Consider the following 2,849-nt stretch of genomic DNA (forward strand, 5'->3'; position numbering starts at 1 on the left):
CCTGCTGTGTACATCTCTTCCTTTCAGCCTGAATCCTGTTAATCCAAGAAAGTAACCAAGTTTTCCTTGAAGTCTTGGCAAGAAATAACCTCCACCCACATCAGGGAATAGTCCTGCAATTCAGTAACAAAAAGAGATAACGATTCAAATGAAAGAAATGAATATAACTTTACTTTAGATCAGTCTGACATTTCTCTCTGGAATTTAAATCTATATTAAAATTACACTAAGCACTATACAATGCAGTATCACAAAAGACTTGATATGAAGTGTCCTAACTAAATTTGGGTATTTTTCAAAATTTTCATGTCTCATTTCTATAGAGGTTGATACAGTATTTGATGGCATAATGCTGTGTCTATAAGTACTTGCTAAATATTACCTAAATTTTCTCACTACAAATTACTTTTAAAGAGTCTCTGAAATAGGTAAAAATTGAAATATTCTTCCCAAATGATAATCACAGGAAAAAATATGTATAATCTAAGGTTATTATAGTACTGTGAAAATTCAATATTACCATTTAAATCATTTTCCAAATAGTCAATCATCTAATAGTCAAGATATTTAAAGTGATGCAATAACCATTAGTCCTACTAATTGAACAAGTTTATACCTAATAAAATCACTTGCATTCTACTCTTTTCTTAAGCATTAATATTTTTTAAATTCCCTTATTCTCTCTACTGGTAACAACTAAAAATAGCATATATGCAAATACCTGCCAGTACACTCCTTTCTGGTATTTAAGAGCTCCTTAAACAATTATGACTCTCTAGTTTTAAAATCCATATATCTATTCTAAGATAGCTTCTTTTAATGAAGTTGAGACAAAAACACAAGCGTTCACATTATTCCTAGTTCTATTTGACAAGAAGTTCCTAGACTTGAAAGAATCAGCAGCATACTACTATAAATAGAAATATCCCTTACCGCCTCAAACAAGATAGGTCTAAAGTTGAATTCAGGACCTCTCCCCACTCCCATCATCTCCTTCCAGTATCACCTACGCCAATAAAGGATACAACAATCCAACCTCGACACCTACTTCTTTTGTATCACTCCCTTAACTCTTCATCAGTAACCACTGTATTTATTTCTCCACTAAACGGATCTCTACACAATAGCCAGAGTGATCTTTCTAACAACATGCATCTTGATCAGAATCTTGCATTCTACTGCTGAAAACTCTTCCATAACTATTTCTCTTAGATTAAAACCAACACCTATATCAAAGACTTCAAGGCCCCAGACCACTTTTTCAGTTATACCTCTTACTACTTACTAAGTTCGTCTTCTTTCAGTTTCTCAACATCCTACATTCCTACCTGCCCCAGAGCCTCAGCAGCTCTCTGCCCAGTAAAAACACCCTCTTATCCTGAAACACTTTCATCTATTCCAAGGCACCACATTTTTTTGCCCTTTGCTTCAATGGCTTCCTTCTAGTCCCCTTTGCTAGCTCGAATTCCTTTGCTTGACCTCTACATGTTGCTTTGCCTAGGCTATATCCTCCTCTCTACACACACATCTCCTTAGCTTTTATGAATTTAGGTAACATCTACATGTGGACTAGTCCCTATTATGGACTGAATTCTGAGGCCCTCAAAATTCTTAAGTGGAAGCCCTAACCCCCAGTGTGACAATTTGAAGACAACACCTCTAAAGAGGTAACTAAGATTAAATGAGGATATAAGGGTGAAGGCCTAATCCAATGACTGATGTCCCTCTGAGACACCAGGGGTGCACACACACAGAGGAAATGTCACGTGAGGACACAGCAAGAAGGCAGCTGTCTATAAGCCAAGGAGAGAGGCCTCAGAGTGAAACCAAACCTGCCAATATCTTGATCTTGGATTTCCAACCTCCAGAACTGTGAGAAACAAATGTTGTTTAAGCCACCCAGTCTGTGGTATTTGTTGTGGCAGCCCTAGCAGACTAATACACTCCCAAATCTATATATCTGGTTATGCTGTTTCCCTTGGATATCAAACTCTTAGATCTGCATCTAGGTATAACTACATGGTCAATAAGCATTTCAGATATAACATGGCAAAAACACAAATCTTGATTCTCATCCCTCCAACTATACTACTCCTTCCCTAATCAATCTCATCCATCTAGCGGCAAAAGCTAAAAACCTTGGACTAATTCCTGATTCATCACATCGGCAAGCCAGTTAACTCCAAAATATTTTTCAAATCTATCCACTCTAACACTATACTTCCACACTACTCCAAGCCCAAATCATCTCTCTCTAGACCTGTGCTATCCAATATAATTTTCTGTGATGAAAATGCTCCATAATCTATGCTGTCCAATAAGGTAGCCACAAGCCATAAGTGGCTATTAAATACTTGAAAAGTGACTGGTGTAACTAAGGAACTAAATTTATTTAAATTTATATTTAAATAACTGTATATGATTAGTAGCTACAGAATTAGACAGCATAGCTCTAGATTAACGTATAATCACGAGCCTCATAATGATGTTTCCATGAACGACCACATACATGACGATGGTCCCATAAAGATTATAATGGACTATAAGCACAAGGTTTGCAATGTTGAAGGAAAAAGGCTGGACCCAAATACATATGATATTGAATTTACCGCTAGCTCTGAGTGGTTTAAATAGATAAAGAGGCTCAGCATACTGGCCATCTGCCCTGTATCCACCCTTATCTGGAGCCAAGAGTTGTCGAGGGAGCCAGAGGAGCTGGGGAGGAAGGAAGCACAGGAGCCTCCTCACCCCACTTCCCCATTCGCCCTCTCCCACCCCTACACACACACACACACACACACACCCACACTCATTTCCCTTTCCCTTGTTTCTCTTTCTTTTTCCAGTCT

General features: G+C 37.8%; 1 protein-coding gene across 1 annotated transcript in view; it reads right to left on the bottom strand.

Annotated features, from left to right (window-relative positions):
- HIBCH (3-hydroxyisobutyryl-CoA hydrolase) overlaps nucleotides 1-2,849 on the bottom strand; it is a 73,973-nt gene that overhangs the window by 28,953 nt on the left and 42,171 nt on the right. The window contains exon 7 of the mRNA XM_015596791.2: nucleotides 6-113. Within this exon, the coding sequence (XP_015452277.1) occupies nucleotides 6-113 (108 nt within the window). The remainder of the gene's footprint in view (nucleotides 1-5; nucleotides 114-2,849) is intronic.

This window comes from Pteropus alecto, unplaced genomic scaffold, assembly GCF_000325575.1.
Source record: "Pteropus alecto unplaced genomic scaffold, ASM32557v1 scaffold3, whole genome shotgun sequence".
NCBI classification, from domain to species: domain Eukaryota; kingdom Metazoa; phylum Chordata; class Mammalia; order Chiroptera; family Pteropodidae; genus Pteropus; species Pteropus alecto.